This window comes from Pogona vitticeps, chromosome 4, assembly GCF_051106095.1.
Source record: "Pogona vitticeps strain Pit_001003342236 chromosome 4, PviZW2.1, whole genome shotgun sequence".
Lineage (NCBI taxonomy): Eukaryota > Metazoa > Chordata > Lepidosauria > Squamata > Agamidae > Pogona > Pogona vitticeps.
Genome location: NC_135786.1, coordinates 37,816,716 through 37,843,542, shown reverse-complemented (window position 1 = coordinate 37,843,542; position 26,827 = coordinate 37,816,716). Strand labels below are relative to the sequence as shown.

The 26,827-nt window shown below is 42.8% G+C and overlaps 1 protein-coding gene across 7 annotated transcripts in view; it reads left to right on the top strand.

The window, feature by feature from the left end:
• The window catches only part of LOC110073332 (receptor-type tyrosine-protein phosphatase V), a 61,274-nt gene extending 47,866 nt beyond the window's left edge, over positions 1 to 13,408 (top strand). For 2 of the 7 annotated variants that reach the window (XM_072997109.2, XM_078393320.1), the window contains exons 28-37: positions 238 to 373; positions 1,066 to 1,145; positions 1,653 to 1,740; positions 2,578 to 2,671; positions 4,427 to 4,503; positions 5,476 to 5,598; positions 6,365 to 6,487; positions 8,642 to 8,814; positions 8,986 to 9,124; positions 12,597 to 13,408. In XM_072997109.2, coding sequence (XP_072853210.2) covers positions 238 to 373; positions 1,066 to 1,145; positions 1,653 to 1,740; positions 2,578 to 2,671; positions 4,427 to 4,503; positions 5,476 to 5,598; positions 6,365 to 6,487; positions 8,642 to 8,814; positions 8,986 to 9,124; positions 12,597 to 12,650 — 1,087 coding nt within the window. In that variant the 3' untranslated portion in view covers positions 12,651 to 13,408. Of the gene's footprint in view, positions 1 to 237; positions 374 to 1,065; positions 1,146 to 1,652; positions 1,741 to 2,577; positions 3,566 to 4,426; positions 4,505 to 5,475; positions 5,599 to 6,364; positions 6,500 to 8,641; positions 8,815 to 8,985; positions 9,125 to 12,596 lie in introns of those variants that run through there. The other 5 variants (XM_072997110.2, XM_072997112.2, XM_020782371.3 and 2 more) reach the window with 5 other exon arrangements.
• Positions 13,409 to 26,827: the final 13,419 nt, after the last annotated feature.

Genomic DNA, 26,827 nt, shown 5'->3' with positions numbered 1-26,827 from the left:
CTCAAAATGCCCCCACAAGGAAGCAGAAAAGTTACATAGTAAAAGCAATGACTTTGCCAGTACTTACTGATTCTGCAAAAAATCTGTGGGGATGGAAGCCTGATCTTGTCTAAGTTCTGTCTCTGGGGGTTCAGAAAAATGTGGAGTTATCAGGTGGGGAAGAATGAGAAGGGACAAAACCCATGAGCTTGAGCTGAAGGCAGCCAGTGAAAATCACTGCGTTCGTTGTTGTTGCAGTGCAGGTGTGGGGCGGACAGGCACCTTCATTGCTCTTGATCGACTCTTGCAGCAGTTGAAGCATGAGAAAGTGGTGGACGTATTCAATGCCGTCTACAGTCTGCGGATGCACCGCCATCTAATGATTGAGACTCTGGTAAGAAAAAAAATAGGAATTCTTTGTCAGGTTCCACTGTTGCTTTGGATCAAGTTATTTAATGATACCCGATAGCCACGTAATAAGAAATGAAAAATAAAGATGGTTACATTCATTTTAAAAATAAATGGGAGAGAAAAAAATCCAAGCAGGAAAATAACTTAATGACTGAAAGGCTTTGGAGACTAGTTTGAATGCAATGGTTAGTGCTGCTGCATACAAATCTAGAATGGCCATGATGATGCCAATCCTCTTGTAGGAAAGGAACAGGAAGAAGTCATTCAGAGTTAACGGTATTCAGAAACTTCAGCTCCCAGACACTTCATGTGTCTTTTGAGCTCTGAATCTAACAGTAAGTCAGAGATTGACTTGAATTCCCCTGCAGCTCCCAAACATTTTACGTAAGCACACTAATCACGGGAGCAGTGTGCACTCTCAAGGAGAAATGTAGACAGTCATGTTTTGGAATATGCTGAGCCTCAGGGCTAAGTTGATCTGTTGCTCTTGTCATGGAAAGGCATGGAGCAAAAGCTTACCCAAATACCACAACAGGTCAGTACCAATGTTAGAAGAGAAGCCAGAAGCTCGCATTGCATACAAAAACGAAACTGGGTTGCCTTTCTGTTTTAAGATGTGTTACAATGAGATCAGCTCCTATGTAAATAATATACTTGTGTACCTTTCTCTTCCAGGGACAGTACATCTTCCTGCACAACTGCATTTTAGAGAAGATCTCTGAAGAGCCCCTTCATGACCTGTCTGTGGTAGAGGTGTAAGTATCTATTTGCTTTCCCCTTCTGCAGGAGCAATCCTATCATAAGCCTCATAATTATCCTTAGTGCATCCATTGCCAGTTGCTATAAAGAGACCTCTTCTTCCTAATCCGCTATATGTAAGTGCATCATTATGCTACTGCTGCAGGATCAGGGCTACTATAATGTAAGAAAATAACATTCCATTTTGTTTGCTCGTTTAAATTCATAATCTGAAAATGCCATCAGGAGCAAGCAACCTGTACACAGCAATCAGAAGGCAATCTGCAGGACCGAAACCTCTTCTTTTTGTATGAGCTTTCATAGAAAAATTGTCCAGCACATGCTAGTTGTTTCTAGAGTCATATCATTCTCATTGTTGCAATGAGAATAATTGCAATGATAAATGGTGGTCCTAACCTTTCAACGTTAGTGCTGGTGTTTCTCTGCAGGTATTTCATCTTATGCTAGATGGACTTGAAGGGATAACTAAATAATTAAACCAATTTATTGTGGTTTTTTTCAAGCTCACATCCTATTCCTCTCAAGAATTTCCTTCAGCATCATGCAAAAAATTGTAGCAATGCCAACGCTGGTTTCCTGAGAGAATATGAGGTAAGAGAATCAGCAGATGCTGGGCTTAAGGAGGCTCTCCCCTAAGCCTTTGTAATAGCCATTTGCAGTGTCTTCATATAAATGTGTAAAAATGCACCAGTTCAGTGATATTTGAGCTTTTCGAGAATGGCCGTGATTTCAAGGAAGAAGCCCAGAAGCCTTCAACAGTTGGAGTGGCAAACACATGGATCCTATGTATGAAATCTGGCATTGTGTCATAATTAGAAGAGATGAAAGAAAAAGACAAATTAAGGAATATGTAGGAGAATATGCTCTTTACTTTAAAAGTGGACCTCCTTTGCATTTGCAGCTATATAGTAATTGATTAAATCATCAACATCTTGCTCCAGCACTGCTAATTTCAGCTTCATAACTCCTCAGAAGCAAAACTTCTCAATGGAAGTAATCATTCAGCTCAATGTTAGCAAGTGATGAGAAGTCAAGAGATGATCATGTATACCATGAGATTGTTAAGACAACATCCCTCTCTGCTCTGTTCCCTTTATGGGGAAATGCTCAGAAACCTTGCTAGGTTAAGGCTCCCAAGTCTTACTCTGGGGCCATATATTTTAGTAGAGGGACTTCCATGATGGCTGAAGTGAAAGAGTTAAGCAGCTAATCTCTCTGCATTATTTTCTCACTGAAAATTGCTCGGGGTATGCTTTCACTTAAAAAAAGGTCAGAGAAAAGATACAGGCAGTTGCATGGAACACATTATTTGTCACAGCCTTGCCCTTCTGACTGAATGCTTGAACAGAGGAGAAAAGTACATCCTTGACTGACAACTTGCCCATTTGTCTGTGTCTATCTTTCTTTTCTGTGCTGTTTTTTCTCCAGCAGATGCTCTTGGAGGCTGCAAAAGAGGAAGTCAGTTCTGCTATTGTGTCTTCTGACAACCAACAGATCAGCCTTGACTCCAGCAAGAGCCATTGTAAGTAATGGATTTTTGTTGGACATGCAGGAGAAAAGGAGAAAAGGAGAAATGTGAAGGGTTGAGACAACAGATTTATAGATATTAAGGAAGAGGGGAAGGCTTGGATGACCTGGAAAATCCTACAGATATGTATGTAGCACATCAGGACAAGGTGGGCCTTGGCAGTGTCACTCATGACTGGAGTAGGCTTCCACAAAAGATGAGGTGACCCCTCCCCATCTCAGTCTACAAACTGCCCTTAATTGTATAACCTGGGAAGTTGCTTTCAGAAAGTGGTGTTGGTATCCTCATGTTTGACAACATGGTCTTTGGCCAAATGTTCCATCTTGCCTTCTTTGTTACTTATGTCTCCTCAAAACTACTGAGGGCAATAGAATTGCTTGCTGTAGAGTGCACAACAACAACAAAAGAGTGCATTTTCACTGACTTTCTCAAACAGCTGCAATTTATTTTACCATTATCTTCAGTAGTAAAGCTTCTCACCTTCATAGGTAGGTTCAGACCCTTTGAAGTGAAGAACCGATGTCATATTATGTTGGTCTACTAATGTTTCAGAAATGGAAGCATCCTCATATAGATACATAATGCTCCCAAATTTCTTGGTAATACCTGAACAGGCACAGTGGCTATGGGATGTAGTATATGACAGAGTATATGACAGAGAAGAATTGAGATTAAGATAATCTTTGCCAAAAACTGTTCAATGATCATTTGACTGATGTTCAAACTAGATATTAAGGGGAAATCACATGTCATTCAATTAAAATGTCTCCCATTAACCATATTTTCTCAGAGATGCATACTTCAACAATCAGACTTGCAGATCAGGCTCAAGTTTTCCTTTCAATGGGCAATCACAAAACAAAGCATGTTAACTGTGAATCTATGTAGGTGAGAAAAGCCAATTGCTATTAAAATCAGTTCTTTTACCATTTGATCCTCTAATGAGATATGAAAGAAGAACTAGCTCATTTTCTATAATCACAATGCTGACAAAAATCCTTATTTTACAAGGAAAAGTCACACAGCGAATCCATAACTGGGTGTCAGTGTGAATAAGGAAGGCATGGGGAATCACAGCTAGGCTAAGGTGGCAAATGTCACACCAACTCCACCCTAATCATGGTGCATAGTATGAATACCAGCTAAGTTATTTTTACACATGAAAGAAAATAGCAAAACACCACTCTCCTTTCCCTGCTGTGAAAATACAACAAAACCAACAACGAGTTAGATAGCTGACAATTTGCTACCCTTCTGTGACTGCCAAAATCTGCTCCTTGAGATAGAAACTTCACTCTAACCAATGATAGGGCCAGTGAGTGCCCTGGTGGCTGGGCAGCTAGGCCTTTCTTTTTGACTTGGAACATCTATTCCTTCCTTGTGCTAGCCTTCCTGTATTTGTTGCTCCTGTTGTTTTCCCCTGTTAAAGCCCTGCTCTTTCCCTCTAAATCAGAACACCTACTGAAGCATGGGAAGGAAAGATATGTGCATGAGATGGTGGAAAGTTAGAAATAACAAAAAATAGGGGTAGGGTGGGTATTAGAAATACCGTTGGTACATGACTGGAAGAAGCTAGGTGCTGTGGGGATTGTTGGGTCCACAGCAACCATGGTAGCAATGGAACCATTTAAAATTCACCAGGCTGGTTGTACAATGTTGTAGGGAGTGAAATCCTGCTGCGTGGGGCTGAGTTAAGCCTTATAAAGTGTCATCTCAACCTTTGATTCTTATACTAAGGTTCTTTTACAGACAATCGATCTAAAGTGAAGTTCTCACCCGTAGATCGAGATCCCTTCTCTGACCTCCCACACGTCTGGTTCATCCCTGTGAGTGCACCATGAAATATGTTTACCATTTTTTGGGAGGAGCTCCTGTTTTGAATCTCCCAAGTGTCCTTTGTGCTTCGTTTGCTGCATTCCTGTAGAACGTATAAGTTGCTTATGTCAAGTGCAATAACACTGCACTTGTAGACTTTTAGAGGCATGAGTTTCATACCCCCCCCCCCAGCAATTAGGAAGGATATCCAGGGGCTTCTCAGAAAGGGCTTGGTGAGACCAGGGCTGCAGCATTCACCTCCAGAGGTCTATCCTGGGACATTTCACTACCTGTGACAAATAACAAGATGTTGACCTTCTTCCACAGGAAATGTTCATACTGATGGTTGAATCTGGCATTGACAGGGTAGAGTCCTCCACTGTACCTGAGAGCAACAGGCTAGCTTAGAGAGTGTGCGGCAAAGTGCAACTTAGTCTTTCATCATCTTGCCATTGCTCCCAGGGAGCAGCTGTTAGTAAGGCCTGCTGTGCCAGAACCATAAGTTTCTGGATCTAGAATAACCAGCTCTTCGGACTCTCTCCCCAACTAAGTACGTAACAATGCTCACAAATGTTCTCATAGATGGCAAAAAGGATCTTCAACAAATCAAGACATCCTGTAAAAATGGGGTGGGGGAGAAATTGTGGGATGTTTGCTCCTATATGAGAGCAAAAAGATGGCCACCTTTGCAATAGAATTGTATGTTGTGTTGAAAGCCTTGTGTTTTGCACAACACATGTCTTCCACAGTAAAAAAAAAGATGTGGATTTTTCATAAAAAGTGCCAAGATGCAAAACAATAACATTAACAGGGACCAAAAGTTCAAGCACAAATTCTATCATCAGATTCATGTTACTATGAACATCCAAAGTTAGATTGTATTGATTTTCTGGCATTGACACTTATTTTCTTAATCTGCCAAATCATCTTTCTCTTGGCTATCTATAATAGCTGAAACTCCATTTTCCTTTTCTTTTTGGCAGGGTTGCAACTCAATCAAGGATTATATAGCTATTGAAGGACCATACAAACTTGCATTGGAAGAATTCTGGGGGCTAATCTGGGAACACGGAGTCCACACCATCATCACTCTACAGAACAGTACAGTAAGACAGTTGTTGTGTAGAGAGAAATCGAATTCAGGAACAGAGATTACATTGAGATGATGGGATTCAGTGGTGCAATAGCTTAGTAAACTAGGAATGTTTCCATGAGAGATTGGCAGGGATCATCAAAGTTTGGCAGTAATTCCATTTACACTTGGTTGCATAAAAGTTGTGTCTGTATAAATAAATCCCATGCAGTCTTAACATTGCCATTTGCTGGAGTTCTTATTTAGGTAGCTCCATCCTTCCAGGAAAACCCATGCAAATGGCACTGTTGCTATGTCTGTGCATTTTTTCATATTAATCTATGGAATTGTGCTAATGGAATGAACCCCCAGGAAGTTGCCTTTCACATAGCACTAGTATGGGAGCACTAAGTGTACCTATGTCACATGTGTGTTCAGTTCACAGGCTATCAAATCTGCAGCATAGTGACTCTGAATGACCAGCAGTTGTTGTGACATCACCCCAGTTAGAAGCAACTAATACTCTGGTGTGAGGAGGTATCTAATAATGGGTTAACTCACCTTATTGCTGAGACACACATTATTTTTTGATTTGATTTGATTCAGCTCGATTCAATTCAATTCAATTTGATTCCATTTATATACCACCCATTTAACCAAAGGCCTCTTTGGGTGGTTTATGTCTAGATCTCACCCAGTTAGCCCATTCTTGGATGTCTCCATAGAACCAAATCATAAGAAACCTTCATGGGAAGAGCTGATGTTCAACCTTCTAACCTCAATCTTTATTTTTTGTGTAGACTCCAGACAACTCATGCTGGCCCTCCGAGAGTGAACCAGTCTGCACAGAAAGGTTGATTGCACAGAAAGGTCCAGAGAAGGTCATTTCAGGATGGCAATGCGTTCAGCTCAGACTGAAATATGTACGTGAGTTGGTAAGGAGGGGAAGGTGGTAAACTATGTGAGACCAAAAATAGGGCCATATAGAAGTCTGAGGCAAGGCAAGAGAGGTTGCTGGATGTACATATTGAGCAGACACTGTCTTCAGATTCATGAGAACAAAATGCAGTTTAGAGTTGGCTGAATCTGAGATGTCATTATTTTGTCTTCTGGCACCTAGTTTGTGGCTCATGGTAGTCAGGTGACCTTCCATGTGCCTCCATCCACCCATTATTCCCCCTCTTCAGCTTCCTATCAAATATCCAGATTATCAACACACGGGAAATGTTATTGGATGTTGTGAAAATAATGTTTTGGTCATTCTCAAAGCCTTGTTGTTATCGTTGTTTCATCGTTAAGTCATCTCCGACTCTTTGTGACCCTATGGACCAGAGCACACCAGGCCCTCTTGTCTTCCACTGCCTCCCAGAGTTTGGTCAAATTCATGTTGGTTGCTTCGATGACACTGTCCAACCATCTTGTCCTCTGTTGTCCCCTTCTCCTCTTGCCTTCACACTCATTAGCTAGCTCAAAGCCTAGCTAATGACTATATTTAATATTTGAGCTGAGAGGGAGCATAATTTTTCTCTGATGATAGAGACTTAAAAAGTTGGTTGTTTCATATCTTCTTCTAAAGCTTGGTTTGCATGTGTGGCTCATCTTGGGATATGTGTTCTATTGGCATCTTTCAGTGCTGCACCAGGTTTCTCTTTCTGGCTGACTGTAGTCTGGGCTGTATAGACTGATTTATGAGAAGCTAGTGGATAAATGTTGGTGTTTCAGTTGTTTTTATTGTGTCAGTTGGACTGAGTGTAGGCCACAGTGAATCTTTTTAAAAACAGAAGTTGGATTATATATAGACATGGGGACAAATATAAAAACAAATCAGGATATTCAATAAATATCCCTGATTCATCAGATATTCATTGCTTTGTATTCTTGGGTTCCATTGACCCCGATGAAACAATGAATATAACCCTTTTATATTTTTCCCTTCACCCCCTTTGCAGAGGTAGTGGGGCTGTGGAATGGCTTGGGTCCCCCTTTCCTTCTCTTCCTATATCACACAGCATAGGAAGAGGAGGGAAGGGATCAAAGGCAACGGGTTTTGACAACCCAAAACAAGATGAAGTATCATTTTATTGCTTCATCCCCATCTCTAATTATTATTGTTGTTGTTGTTTAGTCATTAAGTCATGTCCGACTCTTCGTGACCCCATGGACCAGAGCATGCCAGGCCCTCCTGTCTTCCACTGCCTCCCGGAGTTGGGTCACATTCATGTTGGTAGCTTCGGTGACACTGTCCAACCATCTTGTCATCTGTCATCCCCTTCTCCTCTTGCCTTCACATTTTCCCAACATCAGGGTCTTTTCCAGGGAGTCTTCTCTAATTATATATTGTTATAAATAAAAAAGGCTGCATGATAGATCCATAGACTTTTCTATGATACAGGATATATTACTGCTAATCCTTTCTCTCCCTTGCTTTCTGTAAGAAGTCTGGAAAAAGTAAGACAAAAAAAGATAAATACTATGACTAAGCCACCTAACTGACTCCAGATTTTAGCTCTTAGACCATTCCTAGCCCTTCCATTCTCTAGCACTAGATCACTAAGGCAATGTCTTCCAAACCTTTTCTGCCATAGCAGAAAATTGATGATGCAATGTTCTCGATCTCATATGTGCATTTGGACCAGAGTCCAAAGGCAGGCAACTTTCAGAGATCTGGAGCTGCATATACCTACCCCTTGAGCTTGGAAAAATGCATTTGTTCACACAAAGCTTGTTGTTTATGTGCCATCAAGTTGCTTCCAACTTATGGCGACCCTATGAATGAACAATCTCCAAAATATCCTGTCCTCAACTGCCCTGCTCAGCTCTTGTATATATATTGGAAAGGATGTTCTAGAGAAAAAGCCCTTTGCTCTATTTAGTGTTCACAGTTTTGCCACTTGTGAACTCTTCTAGGTGACTTTGGTTTTAGGCCCCAAGAGAGCCACATGAGACCTCTGCCCACCCTAAACTACACCTTGTCCATGTATGCATAAAAGCTTTTCAGATACAGCAAGCTGTTCACCCTTGCACTGGCCTGCCCTCTACATTTTCACTCACTTACTTGTTTCATGATCATGATATAGTTGCTGCCTTTTCAGGAGAAAAAGGCTAAGGAGAGGCTGCTGCAACGGTTCCGGTTTCCTTTGGGAGAAGGAGAAGACTTACCAGACCCTGAAATCCTGATGGGCTTCCTCACCATGGTCAGGGAACTAACGCCATGTCGGAAGAGAACCAGCCCCTTTGTTCTGCACTGCAGGTAAGGATCTGGTTCCCAGTAGGTTAAAGATGTGTTCACCAGGGGTAACGAGCACTGAAATCAATCCCACATGGGGTATTCCCAGTCCAGGGGATGGTGAATGTGAATAGCCAGTCACAAAAGAAGGGTAACATCCCAGCCCTCGACCAATGGTTCTTATTTCTTTCCTAGTTTGGGCAATGTGAGTCAAATGGGGGTGCTGATTGCCTTGGACACCCTCCTGCAGCAGCTGAAAGAAGAGAAAAGTGTGGATGTCTATGGTGTTGTTTTGAGACTGGTGAAGAGCTGCTGCCTCATGACCCCAACATTGGTACGTAATGGACACCAAAAGATGGTTCTGGCCTAGAACTGTGTCAGGGCCAAAAGGGGCACATCTGTACTCTTTTGTTATAAGTGAATCTGCAGATTCACTGTATATAATACCTGGACTAAAATCCAGTTGGTGGTCCCAACTAGAGTAGACCTGTTGAATCAACTGTTGAATGGGGAGGGAACATTTGTGTAAATTTCAGCAATTCAGTAGTTCTGCTGGAGTACCAACTGGACAAAGGCCTCTGTCTCTGAAGCCAATTAAAAGTCACAAGTCACAGTGTGCTTACTACTTTTTCTCTTGTGTTGGTACCTTTTTAGGTTGGCTATAGTCGTTGTCATTTTAGACTATGAAGAAAGAAGCACAGAAACACCAGCTGAGCCTTCAGAGCAAAATGCCTCATCAAGAATATTTGAACGTTTTTGTTACTTGTTCATCATTCATGGTAGGAAGTAGCATGATGGCAAAATTATAGGGAGGAAAGAGGAAGAAGCAAAATACTAGAGTACTAAAAAGATACTGGCAGATTTATTCCAGTGTGAACATTTGTGGAAAAGCTTTTGGTCCATGAAAACTCACACTGAAAAGAAATCTGTTAAAGTGCCACAGTATTTTGCCTTTCTCTTTTTTCCCCCTTTTAATTTTGCCAGCATACTAAGAAATAGGCAGTTACTTAAGAAATGGATAATTTAATTGGCCTGAACTCCTATAGTAAGCCATGTGGCTTGTTCTGTATAGCTTAATTAATCATAACCATCATCATGTGCCATTAAGTCAGTTCTGACTTTTGGTGCCGATTTTTCAGAGTTTTCCAGGTAGAGAACATAAGTGGTTTACCATTCTCTTCTTCTGGGCAGGTTACTCAAAGCCATACAGGCTGGCTGTACTCACAGGAGTCACATTGAGGAATGAAACTCCCAACCTCTGGTTCTACAGCCATATGCCTAAACCAATGAGTTATCCAGACAGCTATAGCTTAATTAATTACTTTAAATTCTTAGAAGCCACCTTTTAGAGCAAACACTCCTTACAAAGTGTGCTATACACATACTGTATTTCATTGTAAAAGTTTTAAAAAATAATTTTTAAGATTTATCTGATGCTTTTTAGGATCAGCTCTACCAGGATGTTGTACAACACGTAAAAACACAAATACAACAAAAAAATAATAAAGCAAAAAAAAATTGTGTTCTATCTTACTTGTTTTATACCCTCTGAAATTTCTGAACCATTTTCACCCATTCTGTAACTACCACATCTCCCACATCCATAGAGGAGTCAGTCATGATCAAGCAAAATTTCACACAGTAGATATTTTTGGACCTGCCTTCTTTTACCAGAGCCAGAGGGATGTCAATGAGATTTCATTTTTGAGGTTTTTCTGCATGATGCATCAAAGCATTCTTCAGCTTCTGTGGGATGCTCATACATGCTCTGATTTTATGAAATAGTTCATCTCCATCCAATAAAGAGTGGACAAAATTCAAAATGATCTTGATAGGATGAAGCACTGGGCCAAAAGCAACAGAATGAAATTCAACAGGCATAAGTGCAAAATACTGCACCTCGGAAAAGAAACGAATTGAACAGTTACAAAATGGGGGATACCTGGCTCAGCAAAACTACGAGCGAGAAGGATCTTGGAATTGTCATAGATCACAAGCTAAATATGAGCCAACAGTGTGATGTGGCTACAAAAAAGGCAAAGGCTATTTTAGGCTGCATTAATAGAAGTATAGTTCCCAATCCCGCGAGGTGCTAGTCCCCCTTTATTCTTTGCTGGTTAGGCCTCACCTTGAGTATTGTGTCCAATTTTGGACACCACACTTCAAGAAGGATGCTAACAAATTAGAACAAGTTTAGAGGAGGGATACAAGGATGATCAGTGGGCTGGAAACCAAGCCTTATGAGGAAAGGCTAAAAGAATTGGCCATTTTTAGCCCTGAGAAAAGAAGACTCAGGGGAGATATGATAGCACTTTTCAAATATCTGAAAGGCTGTCATACAGAGGAGGGGCAAGATCTGTTCTCAATTATCCTAGAGTGCAGGACACGTAACAATGGGCTCAAGGTAAAGGAAGCCAGATTTTGGCTGAATATCAGGAAAACCTTCCTAACTGTTAGAGCAGTATGACGGTGGAACCAGGTAGCTCAGGAGTTGGTGAGTGCTCCAACACTAGAGGCATGCAAGAAAAACTTAGATAATCACCTGGCAGATATGTTTTGATTGTATTGCTGCATTGAGCAGGGGGTTGGACTTGATGGCCTTGTAGGCACCTTCCAACTTCACTTTTTTATGATTCTATGAAAGAGTGGGGAAGGGATCATTTTTGTTGCAGTTTGTCACCATTTTAAAAAGTATAAACAGGTTACATGGCAGAAAAAGGAGAGTCTCTGGAGATTCTTAGCAAAGCAAATCAGAGACTTTTCTAGAGCTTCTCTCTAGTGTAGATAATGGATAAAAGAACAATATTAAGTGTCATAAAAATGTTTGGTCAGCACAAATAGTAAACAAGCTAGTCAAGAAAGTGACCAGCCACAGTAGTGCATACCTTAAAGGTGATCCTTGGACAATGGCAGGGAGTGGGGTAGCTTGCAATTCAGGGACAGCCATTTTCCAGGAACACAATATTACAAAGTAAGTGCTGGGAAAATGCATGGAGTTTGTGCTGTGGTCAAGAAACAAATGCACACTTATTCCATTAAATGGGGTGGGGTGTATAAAATCTTCATGTGTGTGTGTGTGTATTTAGAAGGAATTTGAATTGCATTGAAGTGAAAGTTCATATGGATTATTTCCCTGAGAGTTTTTGTAAGCAATACATCCTACCACTAGGGAGCAATGTTCACAAGACCTTCTGGCTCAAATGCTGTTTGCAACAGGAATTTGTAGTTGCACTGACTGAGAACTGTAACACTGATGTGGAATATTAGTATGAACTCCCTGACAGTTGACGTACATAGCAACCTCATGTCCCTAATATATCTAAATTTATCCATGAATATGTTCACATATGGATAAAGAAATTTGGGTGTTTACTGAAGCCTTAGAGCAGCTATGGGTGTCCCACAGTGTAGTTGAGCATCCGTGGTTCTGCTGGTGCATTAGCAGTTTGGTCATGTTTGCTTAATTAACTCATTGTATGGTTGTTTGGGGTTTTTCGGGCTCTTTGGCCGTGTTCTGAAGGTTGTTCATCCTAATGTTTCGCCAGTCTCTGTGGCCGGCATCTTCAGAGGACAGGAGTCAGAACTCTGTCTGTGCTCTGGTATACTCATTGTATACTCCTCAACTTCATTTCTAGTCCATTGTGAAGACAATGGTCTAGATGTGATTCTTGGATATGTGTTTCTGTTTTTCTCAACACACTGCAGAAATATTGCAAATTTACTGACTGACAATAGAATAGGAACACAGAAGTCCTTGTCTTCTGTTCATCCGTATTAACTCACTTTCCTTTCTTTCTTTTTCCCAGGACAAGTACATCTATCTGTATGAATGCATTTGCAACATCATCACCCAGAAATAAGTTTAGGCTTTGATCTCCACTCTCTGTGGATGAATGGGATGCAGAACACAGCAGTACCGCGGCTACAGGCTGAACTGAAGTGCTCCTGCACACAGATGGGCAGCCAGCTCAGGAACCACCTCTAATTTTTTTTTGCAGAAGATGCTGATGAGAGTCAGCAGTACTGAACTGCCTTTGACATTCCTAGATCTTGATTAGAAGGAACATAAATCTGCTGAAAATAATCTCTGGTGCCTCAGCACTTCTGTGCCAAAGCCATTTACCTTCTTCAGGATGTGAAAACAATACTTGCTTCACGTCCCCCTAATTTTTGTCCAGTTGTCTTTCTGGAACTTGGGCATTCCAAGGCTGTCATACACAAATCACATAGTCAGTAGGCAGCCTAAAATTGGGATCAAGATATCTTCTAAAACCATTGCATACATTTGTGGCACAGCAGCCTTCAGGATAACTTGCGCAGTTCTTCTTGTTTCGTTTTAAAAACAGATGTAAGAGAATATGCAGAAAATGTGATGGGTAGGGCTCTCGTGTGGCCCAATGCCTTTCTCCTCCCATAAGCTTGAGACTATCTTTGCACTAGGAGAGTTGACTTGTGATCGTATCAGTCCCAATTCTTTATCTGTGGTACATCATTTTAAAATGGGGTAGAGAGAAGAGTTGAAATGAATGCATTCTTCCAATAGGACAATATTACTCCAGTTTTTTCTGAAACGGAGATTGGTTTTGAAATATTAAATTATTATTTTTTAAAAAAAAAATGTTTTGCTCACACTTTTATGTATTGTTTGTTACACTGCCTTAGGAGCTGTCAGTCATAAAGGGCAAATGAGAGTCGTGTCCCATTACAGGGCACCACTGGCAGAACAGGGCTGCTGCTTCTAAGGACCAAGTGCTCTAAGAAAGCAACTGAGAACCAGAGGGGCTCTAGAACTAATGAATTAGGGAGGGGCCATGTGCACTTCAGTGGCAAAACATACCATAGTCAGCAGGCAGCCTAAAAATGGGCTCAAGATGTCTTCTAGAGCCATTACATACATTTGTGTCACAGCAGCCTTCATGCAAAATTTCCCAAGTTCATTTCCTTTCCTTTCCTTTCTATGACCTGTGGGATTGCTGCCCTCTCTGAAAATCCCCCAAGCTGCACAGTCCATTCTCAGATTATACCAGGGATCAGGAATGTGTGGCCCTCCAGATGCTGCTGGATTCTGATTCCCATTAGCCCCATCCAAGCAGACAATTGGTGAGGCACAAAAGTAATGGTCAGTTCATCCTTAGCGTACTGAGTTACAACTACAGTAGGCCCACAGTGGGGCTTTGGTGAGTCAACCTCTCTGTAAGTTCCATTAATTCAAGTGGGCTTACACTAACTGTGTCTTGCTTTAATTTTAAAGTGCCACCACATTTTTCTTTTAACTTTTTTATTTCCTATTTTTCTTTGGGTTTTGCCTGATTTACCATTAGAGTCAGTACACTTGAATCAACTGAAAATATGGAGGTGACTCACCAAATCCCCATAGATTCAAAGGGCTTACTCTAGTGTGATTCATTCTGCTAAGCAACAGGCTTTGGGCCAATCTGAGGTTCTCCAGATGTGTGCCACACACCATGTACAGTACAGCTGTAGTGGTCTTGTAGATGGGACAAAAAAACCTAGGATGGAGAGATGCAACCTCTGTCTCCTGCCACATGTAGGGATGAGATGGGACAGCATATCTCCCAATTCAGCCCAGTGTAAATCTCTTGTCTCTGTAACTGACATATGTTTTCAGTCTAGACCAGTGATGGTGAACCTATGGCACACGTGCCACAGTTGGCACACAGAGCCCTCCCTGTTGGCACACAAGCCATAAGTCGCCATAGAGAAATACTTACCTGTCCTCCGATCCTGGATTTCGGCACTCCCATCTGCTGATGCAGTGGTCCAGCAGAGGGGTGCAATGGCGACCATTACCGGTCTAGCCCAATGGGGGATTGGAGGAGCAGTAAGTATTTATTTGTTAATACTGCCCATAGAGGAGGGGGGGAGAATAAGCATTTAACCCTTGCAGTACAGGAGCAGTTTTTTTTCTAAACTAAAATTTCAGCATTCGGGTTTTAATTGCAGTATTGTCACTTTGAAATAAATAAGTTGATTTTGTGTTGCAGTTTGGGCACTCGGGCTCAAAAAGGCTCACCATCACTGCACTAGGCACTCAGAGGCAGCCACTGCCCTCAAGCAGCAGATTTTGCAGTACCAGTGTATTTTTGCCATCTATCCATGGCATAGATCCACATGAATTTTAATGTACGCTCATCTCCAAATCTTTACTCATCTCCATTTCCTCGGTTGTGGCACTGGTGTGAGAGGTTGAACTGGAGGCTTCTTCGAAGAGGCATATTTTTCTCCCCACTTGTACTCTGCAAGGAGCCGTCCATGGGATGCTCATGGTGTTGATGATGAAGATGAGGCTTGCCGAGTCTCAGAGAATGAGCTGCTGTGCCAGGAAATGGCTGGGCTCCTCTGAATCTCCAGGCCAGGCAAACAAATGTGAGGAGCAGTGGTAGAAGGGAAGGAGCGAGTCTCGTTTATTGTTACAGGGTGGCCATAGTGTTTGGGTACCCAACTCAAACCCGCTCTGAATGGCACCAGGGCTCACTGGCTTCTTGTGTCTGTCCAACACGACACGTAATATACTTGCTTAGGAGCTCAGACAGGCAACCCACAATGCCTAGCTCACTCCTTCACATGTGCATGGAGAAATATTATGTTCCCAATTCCTGTGACATCACAAGGCCCCACGCCATGACTTCACAAAGACCCACCCCAGGCATTGGGCTCCAGATATAATGAGGGGATGGGGAAGATAATCCCATGACAGCCCCTGACAAACAACACTTCAAAACCATTCTGGAAAATTCTTTTATTGGTTTTGGAAAAGAGGCTAAATGGGTATCCTCAGCGGAAAAAATGGCTTGGTTCAGCTCCAGCAGGATGCCTGCCTTCTGGTCCCTCGCATCCCCCTGGGCTTTGGGCCCTACAAGAGAGAGAGAAAAAAAAAAGAACTAAGGGGCAAGCTCATCCATTGCTGTAAACTGGCTTCAACCTAGGCGTATCCACCAACCAATGTTCTGGCAACTTCATCCCAAAGTTCCACCTGCCAACATCCACTGGCTTCCACCAGGAATATCCACCCGTTCATCTCTTCCACTCCGCTTCTGAAGCCAGCCTCCACCAGCTCCCGAATGCTTGGGTCACACACATGCCCCGGAGACATCCCCACAGAACGCCAGCCATCCCATTCATGCACACATTCACACACACACACACAGAGGCTTCTATCCACTGATATCCACCAAGCTTCCGTCAGCTGGTTTCAGGAGGCTAACATCCCCCGGCTTCATACACCAACCTCTGCCGGCCTCTGCCTTGTGGCCTCAACCAGCTTCCGCAGGGAGATTCCACCAGCTTCTGTTTGCCAATGTCCACTGATTTCCCCCCAGTCCATCGCCGACATCAGCCAGCTTCAAGCCACGGATCTCCACCAGCCTCGAGTTGTTAACTCGCCAGCCCACTTAGCAAGTTCATCTGCTTTTGCTAGAGAACTTTCCCTGGGCAGAAGGGCTGAGTCCCCTGCAGCTGATGCCGCTCTCTCTGCCAGATGCCCTCTGGGCACTGGCCTCCCTTCTGGTCTCCTGCCCTGCCCAGCAAGCCCCTTTTATCTGCCAGCAGAGAGGTGGGGCTCTGTGAGGTCACAAAGACCCAGGAGAGAGGGGTTGGGTTCCCAAGGCAGCAGCAGCAATACCCTTGGGATTGGCTGAGTCCTGAAGATGATGTCAACAGTCTCTCTGAACATGTGAGTCATCCACAAAACTTGCATTTTGCATGATTTTTTAAACAAACTTGTGGCCTATTAATGTATCCCCTGTCACCAATCCCTCTGATTGTTAAATCTCCCCATATTGGCCTTCTGACAGGATTCTAGGCTGGTGCTCCAAAAAGTTATCTTCCAGCATTTGCACCAAAAGGAACTTTCTTAAGCCCTGAGCTAGGGGGGGAAATAAAAGTAATAAATGAATAAGGATGGGCACAGTCACACAATGAAGCCTTTGACCTTTTTATATTTTTTTTGTTGCTCTTTTTGGACATTTTTTTCTTGCCCTTGCCATGAAAAAGATATTATAAGAAGCCTGTTAAGAAAACAACCTAAGTGCTTGAAACACATAGGAGTATTTTAACACCATCCCTACACTATCAAAGATGCAGCTGTGTTTCAAAGACTCTCCCAGCCTTTGGAACTCCCTCCCACTGGAAGGCAGATTTGCCCCACCAGTAAGTATTTATTTGTTAATACTGCCGGGGAGGGGGGAACAAGCATTTGACCCTTGCAGTGCAGGAGGTTTTTTTTCTTAAACTAAAACCTCAGCATTCAGGTTTTAATTGCAGTAGTGGCACTTTGAAATAAATAAGTTGATATTGTGTTGCAGTTTGGGCACTCGGGCTGAAAAAGGTTCACCATCACTGGTCTAGACTGTACTGGAATGGGCATTATCTTAGAAAACATTTTGGGGTAGCAGTCCAGGAATGCTATAGCAAGTGTGGCCACTAGGCATACTGACAGGTTGTTGAATAAGTTACTTTTGTAAAAGCACTGATTCTGCTAGTACCAATAACACACCATATGAAGTGGTAGCTGTTATTCCCAGTTTCTTCTGTATAGTCCTTTCTGCCTTCTCTAACCATTTTGGCTTGAACATTTACAAGATTTTAATTATTGTAAGTCGCCCAGAGACCTCTGGGTAGTGTGGGCGGCATATAAATTGAATAAATAAATAAATAAATAAAGATTAGTGAAACTAGTGCCTTTTCAGCAACGGTTGGGCATTATTCCCATACATACAAGCAGAAAGTGCAATAGATTGGCTTGTTACTGGGATTACATAATTAGGTACATCTGGCAGCAGATACATTCTTCCTTCCTTCCTTCCTTCCTTCCTTCCTTCCTTCCTTCCTTCCTGTTTTAACTGCAAAATATCACAGGGGATCTGCCAACTACAGGTTAAGAACCTATGTTTTAGACTGTAACTTCCAGCACCCTTGACCCCTGGCAATGCTCACTGAGTGTAGGAAGGTGCCCTATAGTGAGTGAAACCATTGGACTACGTAGCCCATTTTTGTTAACAGAGACTGCCAGCATCTCTTTAGGGTTTTAGAGGTTCTGGGCAGTAAATGCTGGGGATGAGCTCTGGAACTTTCTGCATGCCAAGCATGTACTGCATCACTCAGCTTCAGTCTCTCTGGTCCCCATGAGTGTTGATGAGCACCTGAATTCTTCCATTGCACTTGATTACTGACATGCATTCGCTGATGTTCTTTGTAATCCTGGCACTGATAGGTGATGCACTCACCTTCTGCTGTTGGCACACTGTTACCTGGTTTTGGCAATCACTGATGAGGGCCTTTGAAATGGATGATCTTCCTAGCAAATCCCTGGAAATTTGAAACACATAATTTTCCCCCTAAACCTATGATTTCTACAATCCACTTAGAGAAAATATGGCTGATGCTAAAACTCGGCTATCTCATTCTTACTCATGGCTGACAGCCGATGAGGCAGGGCCAACCCAATTAATCTCAGGGAGGGAGGGAGTTCCACCATGAGGTCACGGTCCAGCTGCTATAAAAGCTGCACATCTGTCAAGAACTCAACTTTTGCTTTCATCCTCTACCCCCACCTCACACAACATGCACACACCTTAGCTCCTGGGGATGCTTTGCAGACAAAGCAGGTGGGCGGAAGGCTCACTGCTCAGGGTGAGTCTTAGATTTCTAGCTTTGTTGGGTTTCATTCCTGAAGAATGGCCTTAAGAAAAGGAGGCCCTGAAATGGAGATCAAAGCTAGGGAGATTGCTCCAAGCAAGGAACAAAGGCCCCAGATAGTGTCTGGCTCCCAAGAGCATCACAATTAAAGAGAAGGGAAGAAAAGACGAGAAGCATTTAGAGTCTGCAAATGGAAAAGGCATAGGCAACTTGAGCTGGGTGATGTCGCCAGGAAACGGGAGACAGGGTTATAACCCATAGGAGCTGGGCATTGCTCCACCACTCTCCCTGCTCCCGGCCACCTGCAGACCTTGTCCGGCCTTTCCACAGGAACTGGGCTACTACTCCTCTGATCAGTGCTTGCTCTTGTGCTTTTCAGGGTTTTCTAAAGCTGGAGATAAAAGGATAGGAAAAGCTTCCTTTACTTAGTGTAGTTGAAAGAAAAGGAAAAGGACTAGCCATAAAGCTGACAACCCTATTGCTGACCTGGGGGAGGCAGGTAAATTGCCTTGCTCACAGGGGGAGAGGGGGCTCTATGGGGTAGAAATTCAAGGAAAGTGGCTGGTAGATTAAGTCTCATTTCTGCTGCACAAGTTGCCAGGCAAGTTCATGTGATGAAAAAATGGACATGTTCTGTTGTTAGTAATAGAGAAATCGGGGGGGGGGGGAGAGACTCCCCTGTTGCGAATTTGTGAATGCAAAGTATGATTCTCTTTAATATATGATTCTAGTAATATATGATTCCAGTATATCATTAAAGTATGATTCTCTCTAAAACTAAACTACACACACACACACACAGCGGGATGGGATGGTCACATCATCATAATCATCAACAATAATAGCAGCAGCAGTATTAGGAACAGCATAACAATCACACTGATATTCATCTGATGCTTAGGTTTTTGGTTAAAATTTGTATCTTGTAAAACGGGTATATACTGGTACTAGTCAATGTTTCATGATGTTGTCTGGTTTTGACTGTTTCATATTTTTGAATGTTTTTATCACCATCCTCATCATCTTAGAACTGCAGAGTTGGAAGGGACCCTATGGATCATTGAGTCCAGCCCCTGTCAAGGAGGCACAGTTAGGCATCAAACTCCCAACCTCTGGCTCTGCAGCCAGATCCCTAAACCACTGACATGTGCTCATTTAGGGAGGTCAATCCTTCATTCAAAAGGCTGTCAGAGGGCAACCCCCTTTCTGGTCTTCCATTTGAAGGCAATCTTTGTCAGTTTTTTAAAAAAAAAATAACCCAAGAAGGGAGATCAGAGACTTTGATATGGACCTAAACAGCAGACTCAGTCCTAATTTTGCATCTGTATGCAGTTTTATGCAAATCAGTGCCCACCTTCATCCTCCTTTTGGGTGGTGCATGTTCTCCTTTTTTAGTGATGTGTGAATAGCCATCCTGCTCAAGAGGGTAAGATAAAAAAACCTTTCCTTTCCATTCCATTCAGAGACAGGGGCAAGTGTGTGTGTGTGTGTGTGTGTGTGTGTGTGTGTGTGTTAAGGAACAAGGACCTGGAATGTGTGTGGTTTAGGCCACCACTGGTCCATGTCCTCCCAAGCCATCTTGGACCATGTAAGGGGTGGCCATATGTCTGTACCGCCACAAGCTTGTGTTTACAACTTGGAACAACTCCAAGAGTCACTGAATGAGGCTGCCAGTGGCATTTCAACCCTTGGATGGCCCTACTGGCAACAACAGGTCAGGGACTCTTTCCGTCCTTCTTTGGTCCTGTAAATGGCTCCCCTGTGGCAGACCCAAAGCCACATCCAGCACAAGCTGAGAAGCAAAGCCCCAGGCTTCTGGCTGCACTCCTGCTCTCTGCTCCAGCTGCTTATCTACAGCATTGCTGTCAAACCTGAAGGCAGAAACCTTAGAACAGGGAGGAGGGGGGAGGAGGAGCTTACTCCGTGTGTTTGGGACATGGAGAACCCAGCGCATCCAGCCAAGCCACAAGAATGCAACCATCAACATTCACAAGTGCCCACAAAAGGACACAAGAGCAGAAAATACCCTGGGGCAGGGGAGAGAGAGAGAGCATCCAATCTGCCTACAAAACAAGGACACTGCATGTGTACTGGAGATGGATCCAAAATGCCAGGAGCAAAGGAGAAGCAAATAAGGCAGCTGAGGACTCTGGCAACAGCAGGTCCTGGAGAAGATCATAGCCATCATATATCCAGTACTGTGTTTGATGGCTGCCAAGTGTCTGCTTTTCACACACTGAGGATGTCGATGCTTGGACACCATATCATGTCATGTGTCCAGACACACACACACACACACACACACACACAGAGAGAGAGAGAGAGAGAGAGAGAGAAACGTTCTCGGGTTCAGCTGGTGTCACCCATTCCTTGCTTCATTATAATGACAATTAAACCAGAGGAAGAATTACAGCACCACAAGTGTCCTTCAAAGCTGCACAAAGGAAGTGGGAAACAGGAGGTAGCAAATGAAGCTTCATCCTTGTTGCCTGACATACGCAGTTCTGAGTGAACAGTGGGCACCGGTCCTCAGAAGAGAACTATTTTATGTCATTGAAGTAGAGCAAATAATTGGATATGCTGAAATCAATAGTGGCCTGAAGGAGGGCCAATAAATAGCAGCTCAGTACAGACAGAATGACAGAGTAGTTGATGAGTTGTTGGTCTGAGCAGAGAAATGGCATTGACTTTATGGGGGTGGCCAACCTTCAGAGATCCTGGGGCAGCACATGTCCATCTTAGGATGTTGGAGAAACTGCACACACCCCTGTGACCCTTATGGGGGAAAAATTGGACAGAAAGACCTCTTGCAATCTTGTCCCAAAATCTTACAAGAAATAGATCTGAGGATGGGAGAACTCTAGAGAACTCTCAGTACATGAGGAAAGTATCCCTTGGACCTCTAGAAGACACAAGGAGACATCTTGAACCAAAAATTTTGGGGGTGTTTGTGAAGATGTTGGGGCTGTCAAATGTGTTGGTGGGTTCTTGAGGGCCCGTATACCATCCCAAGAGTTCATGCTTCTCACTCTGATGTACTCCATTAGTTCACTTCTCTGTCTTGCTCAATTAATTTTTTTTTATATACAACACCCTTATTGAGGGGAGTTGCAGAGTTTTCCACCTTTGAGTTCACTCATATTTTGCAGAGATTAACCAATTCACAACTATAGGTGTCATGCACCTGGAATATCTTCCTTCATCATTTTAAACTAAATTAACAAAGAGTTTAGCCTGAATTATTGGACTAAACCCAACTAAAATAACCCATTCAATCAGTTGCTGAATGGAAAATTAATTTAGGCTTGTATTCTGTAATTCCTTGTAGCATTCTGAAATCATATCTACTTCTAACCTTCTCTCATTATTTACTGGTTTGTTTCACGGTGAAGTTTTACTACTTACCCACTTCTGACTTTGTATGTTTGTGTGATTTTCTTACCTTTAAAAATAATCATTTAGTAAGGTTGCTCTGGCAAACGTTTTGCCTGAAAACTGTGCTTTGAATACCATTGGCAATGATATCTTCCCAGATTAGCTTCATATCTTGCGTGTTGGGGATACTGTAGTTTAAAATTCGCATTTCCTACATGTAGAGTCTTTTGGAGACAGAACATGGCATGACTCCTCCTCAGTTCCCTGTCAGCTGAGCCAGTTAGGATCATGCTGAGTGCCACCTTGTCTTTAATCCTGTTTAACATCTTCATGGAGCCACCAGGGATAGTCATTAGGGAAGACAGAGAAAGGTGTAATCAGAGTGCCGATGACATGCAGCTCCATCTCCCTGTGACATCTGAATCTGATTAGTGTCTAGGCTCAGTGAAGTAATGAACAATTCCTGCAGGAACAATGGAAGTGATGTCACAAGCCATGACAGATTGCAGTTAATTGAAGAGTTGTGTTTTTTAAAAAAATGTTGGAACTGATTGAGGAGACTCATTAATTGCTAGCAAGAAACAACAGTGAGTTTGGTCATTTGCTTCTGCAGGCAGAACAACATAACAGGGTTTTGACCTCTGTATAAGGAGTTTTTTAAAAGACCCCATTACATCATATTAATTCTGATCCCTTCACGACCAGTAGCATTGTTCTTATTTCTAGCATGCCTGTTGGCCACCCAGGCAATAATAATCCTAAGGAGATGAGGAGAGAATTTTTCAAATTAAGGAATGTATAAATTTGCTTTTTCCCTTAAAATGATTTTGCAGGCAATCAATAGAAATTCATTATGATAGTAAAAACAAAACAAAACAATAATCCAGACAATACCAATAGTTTCAATTGAACTTAAATTCAGGAACTTAGAATTGCTATTTAGACACAAGGAAAATCTATTTAGATAGCCATAAGCATACTAGATAGTAGGGGAAGTATTCCCAATATATTCCATATAATCTGTATAAGGAATGCTTCCCACAACAGGATTTCCTCAGAGATACAAGTTTCAGCAATCAAGTAATCAAATTAAGCCCATTATTATCTTTCACTGAATATTCATGATATTGTATGTGCTGAATGGTGAAAAGAATCAAAACCACTTCTGGGCATGGAGTTCAGCACCTTGGATAACTCCTGTAAAGCGGATGCTAAATCCTGGTTTGGCTTCAGAGCACTCCTGAAACTGGAGTCATAAACCACCACTGCTGCCAATCGTCACAGGAGAGTTTGCAGAAATTGCTTAAAACTTTTGTTTAACCTTATTAGATGTTTCACTGCCCAACATGAATTTAATGACAAACACAGCATGGGCCTAAATTAATTATATATGAGTGACAAATGCTGTTTAGACAGGTTCCCTGCTCCATCTTCTAATGTTAGTTATTTATTCTCTGCACCTTGGAGACCAGAAAATTTACAAATCCAACAATGCTTACATGTTCCAGGGTTCCCTTTACCTCAGAAGGCAATGGTCCTTGCACTTTACCTTTCCCCCTTGTTGCCAGTCAGATGCTACAAAGCCTCCCTATTGTCAAAATTCTGCTCTATCAAGTAGAGTGACTACTGACACATCAAAGGACACATATCACTGAAAATGTGGATGGAAAATGACACCAAAGCGCATAAAATGGCATATGCAAATTTATGCATAAGGATGCAAATTAGAAATGATTTTTATCATTGAAGCAGATCATGATACATCTCACCAGAGTGGGGAAGGTTATAACCAGGTGAACTGTTTGGTCATCTACCAAGCCTGCTGTCCAGGTGCTCACTGTGAATGGAGAGCTTCAAGGTTCTGAATCTTTTTCCTTATGGTTCTTTTTTTTTAAAAAAAAAAATCAGATTTGGATTGGGGAACCTTTCAAACAGAGTTCATGTTCAGGATGAGGACTATCCCCTGGCAACCCTTCCAACAGAAGACTTCATCTGTAAAAGATGTCTTATGGCCACCCTGCTTCTCAGGACTCCTAACCATGGGGAAAGTAGTAAGTGTATCCAGCTGACCTAATTTAAAGTCATCCTCCAGACCTTTATGCTCAATTTTATTTATTTATTTATTTATTTATTTATTTATTTATTTATTTATTTATTTATTTCATACCCCGCCTATCTGGCCCACCGGACCACTCTAGGCGGCTTCCAAATATAAAATCAAATAATAAAACATAGACAAATACATAATAATCAAACAAGAACAGCAGTAAAAATAAAAAGGAAAAGTAAGAAAAAAAATCAAGAGTTGGCTGGAGGGAAGGCCTGAATAAACAGCCATGTTTTTAATTGGGTTTTAAAGGTGCCCAGCATGGGGGCCGCGCGAATCGCCAGAGGGAGATTGTTCCAGAGGCGAGGAGCCACTGCCGAGAAGGCCCGGTTTTGTATCTTCTCCTTCCGGGCCTCTCTCGGTGTCAGGCTCCTCAGCCTCACCTCCTGACTCACGCGGGTGATCTGGGTAGACCTTGGTGGGAGGAGGCGTTCCGCCAAATATCAAGGTCCTAAACCGTTTAGGGCCTTATAAGTAAGCATTAAAACTTTGAAGTTGACACGGAAACAGATGGGCAGCCAATCCAATGCGGCCAGTGTTGGAGAGATGTGTTGATATTTTCTCACTCCTGTAAGGAGCCTGGCCGCCGCATTCTGCACCACCTGAAGTTTCCGTGTCAGCCTCAAAGGCAGCCCCACGTAGAGCGCGTTACAGTGATCTAATCTTGCGATTACGAGCGCATGCACCAAGGTATGTATGTATGTATGTATGTATGTATGTATGGATGGATGGATGGATGGATGGATGGATGGATGGATGGATGGATGGATGGATGGATGGATGGATGGATGGATGGATGGATGGATGTATTTACTTACTTACTTACTTACTTACTTACTTACTTACTTACTTACTTACTTACTTACTTACTTACTTACTTACTTATTTATTTATTTATTTATTTATTTATTTGATTTCTACCCTGCTCCCTCTAGACAGCATCTACTCGGGGCGGCTTACAAATATCATAAAATATCATTAAAAACATCATAAATATTAAACAATTAAATCAATAATGTGGTGTATTCAAGATGGGGAATGATAGAAAACAAGGAGATAGATTTCACAAATTGACAGAAGGGAAGGCCTGCCTAAAGAGCCAAGTTTTTAAATGGCTCTTAAAAACACCCAGCGAGGGTGCCAGGCGGATCTCTGATGGAAGGCTGTTCCATAGTCCAGGGGCCACTGCCGAGAAGGCCCGGTTTCTTGTTCTTTCTTTCCAGACCTCTCTCGGTGTTAGGCCCCTCAACCGTCTCTCCTGGCTGTGCCGAGTAATTCGGATAGATCTAGGTGGGAGAAGGCGATTTGCTAAATATCGAGGTCCTAAACCATTTAGGGCTCAATATACAAAAAACTGCAGAAGAACCAGATGTGCAGGATATTGGAGTCAGGGACCCTCGTCTATTGTGCACTTTGAATATGCATATGTATTTCACGAATGGCCATAAATCACTATGCCGACAGGGAGACATCCTTAAAGATGATCCACAGTCAGTCTCAGTTTTCCTCTCTTGGTAACAGGCTTGCACCCAAGGTAAAAAATTCACAGTTGCAGGTTCTTTTTCTCTGTACCCTCCTTCTCAGGCTTGTACCATCTTGTTACCTATTTAAAGAAGAGCAACAGTATTTTGGACAAAGCTTGGGAAGGCAGAAGCTGGTCAAGAAAGGACAGCTGTTTCAATAGGAACAATGAATGATTCCTCACCATGACGACTGCTGGGGGGAGGCCAGGGAGAACTCGGAGGAAGTGCAACCCCAGTGGTGAGGTGCCCAAGAGAAGGTCCTCTGTGGGCTAGCCATCCCCAGACTTCCACTTCCACCAATGCTACTGGGGAGGCCAGCTTGGGAAACAGACCAAGTGTAATCCATAAACATCATTTCTCTAAGCTGTGACTGAAAAGGATAAAGGCGAGGAGTCTAACAATAAAGGATAGGATTCAAGCTGGGTAAACAAGCCTGCAGGTGTTTGTGCAAGTCGTGAGAGCACTCTGAGATGAAAGGACAACCCAATGAAGGAACAGTGAAATCACTGGGCCATTATTAGTGAATGTGGACAAAAATAAATATTTTTGCCATGAGGAGAGTCGGGTGGCTTGTTCAAGCTCAGAAGTTGACACCCTAATTGTTTAAAAATGAGTTGTCCCTTAACACTTGCTATTTAATCAGGTCTCTTAGGCAAATCCAGAATATCACTGCCCTGCTGTTCCTTACATCCCAGTGTTTGGAAATGACATTATCCAGACTCGCCTGCTTGTGGACCAACTTTTCCCTGGAGTAAGAATTGTATTCTCCAGAAAAGCCTCCACACAACATCTGAAGGGCCTGTCTAACAGCCTGGGGTTTAACTGGAAATTGAACAAACAAAACTACTGGGGTTACCTGAAAGGCTAATGAATTCACCATTGAAGAGGCTTCCCTCTACAGGAAGCAGGTGCATGAGGTGCTACCTTCATTTGGCCAATGGCATGGCCATAATGTGGCCATGAAGAAGTCTGGCGGATTTCTAGTGGGGCCCCAATTCTGTACAACAAGCAGCAGCAGCAGCAGCAGCGGGCTTGTGGGTGGACAGAGGGGTATGTAAGCCCATGGATCCAGTGGCTTTTGAAATGGAAAGGTCAGCAACAGATTCCCTGATTCTTCTTTCTTCTTTTTACCCTGTCAGCCTTTCCCCCGCCCTCCCAATCTCAAATGCTTCCAAGCCAGTTCGTGAACTATTCACAGGTCTCTCTCTCTAACGCGCGCCCGCGTGCGCACACCCTGCTCTCTACTTTTGAATGAAATTCCTGCCAGCTCTGAAGGAGGGGGAGCGAAGAAGGAGAAAGTGCCTCAGACTCCTCCCTTCTGAGTCTCTCTGGCTCCCCTCCCAGCCCAGCCCGTGTGAAACCCTATAAGCAAGAT